The sequence below is a fragment of the Acanthisitta chloris genome, unplaced genomic scaffold, assembly GCF_000695815.1.
Source record: "Acanthisitta chloris isolate BGI_N310 unplaced genomic scaffold, ASM69581v1 scaffold6274, whole genome shotgun sequence".
In the NCBI taxonomy this organism is placed as follows: Eukaryota; Metazoa; Chordata; class Aves; order Passeriformes; family Acanthisittidae; genus Acanthisitta; species Acanthisitta chloris.
This window is the reverse complement of record NW_008667616.1, coordinates 11,769-12,991: the sequence shown is the minus strand read 5'-3', so window position 1 is coordinate 12,991 and position 1,223 is coordinate 11,769. Positions and strand designations below refer to the sequence as shown.

At 38.3% G+C, this 1,223-nt stretch overlaps 1 protein-coding gene across 1 annotated transcript in view; it reads right to left on the bottom strand.

Moving 5' to 3' along the window:
• Positions 1-1,058: 1,058 nt before the first annotated feature.
• The window catches only part of SPATA18 (spermatogenesis associated 18), a gene marked incomplete at its 5' end in the record, with an annotated part of 10,484 nt that continues 10,319 nt past the window's right edge, over positions 1,059-1,223 (bottom strand). Inside the window, 1 exon segment of the mRNA XM_009072562.1 lies at positions 1,059-1,066. Coding sequence (XP_009070810.1) covers positions 1,059-1,066 — 8 coding nt within the window.

The window sequence follows — 1,223 nt, the reverse complement described above, 5'->3', positions numbered from 1 at the left end:
TGACTTACTGCCTGGAGCACATGGAATTCTTTGGTACTGTCCTTCAGGTGTTCTCCCACTGACCTGCATACCCTCTCCAGGCTTTGGGCATCACTTGCTGGCTCTGACATCTGACTGGTATGAGTGTGATGGCATGTCACCCCACACTTTGTCACTGTTAAATCTCTTCAGATTTCTCTAATTTTTACACTTACTGTAGACTTTTTTTAGACTTTAAGAGATAACTGGACAGGACTTTTTCACGTCGTTCACAACAACTAACCTATCAGTATGGTATGAAGCCCATTAAGTGTGACACTGAAGAGGCCTCAGATATTTCAAGCCTACAACTCCTCAGTGGCACAATTTCAAAATACTTCTAGTTCCAAATTACAAATTTTTATTAGATTCATTTCTAAGTAACAATGTATTTAACAAGGACTATTACTGCCTTGCTATAAAGCACACACCTGTACAGTCATACATAAATGTCAATAAAGTCCTGGGGATTGCTAGAGTATTGCTAGTTTATGACTCTTCTGTGCAACTTTTGCATTGCAGTTAGAAAACTGAGTTTACCACAGGGACATATTTAAAAGCCTGCTGTGCGAGACTGGCACATCCTAAGATTATTGCTGTCTTCTAAAACTGTAAATAAGCACCAATTAATTAAATCATTTTGAAGTAACAGCCAACCTCAACATTCTGCAACATTCACCATTTAGGCTAAATTAAACATCTCATAAACTGCATCATTTGGTATCTGTGTAAAACATCCTAGATGCAATAATTCTATCTCCACCTGCAGGATTACAGCATGGGTTCCTCAGTGCTTCGCAAATTTTGCCAAACAATTATGATCCTGCATTGCATGCACTCTTTTTTTTAAATCAGAAGGGTTGAATTAGTTTCTAAAATTATAAATAAGCCTTCTATAATTCTAAAAAACACACTGAACACAAACTCCATTTGGAGTGACAATTGCCATTCACATTGAGAGATTTGAGACGTTCCTGAAGAGAAAAGGCATCAGTGAAGGTGTTGAATCCAGATGTACTGAACCACAGGAACATGTTCCATTAACGCCCTGTGGAATAAAAAAGGTGCATTTCAGTATCATTATATTTTCCAAAACTCTAAATTGGCTTGGCTTCAAGACAGGCACCCATTCCTACTGTCCAAAACCCCTCACTTCACTGCCAACAGTTATTTCTCTCTTTGGATTTAAAAGTCATGGAGCCACC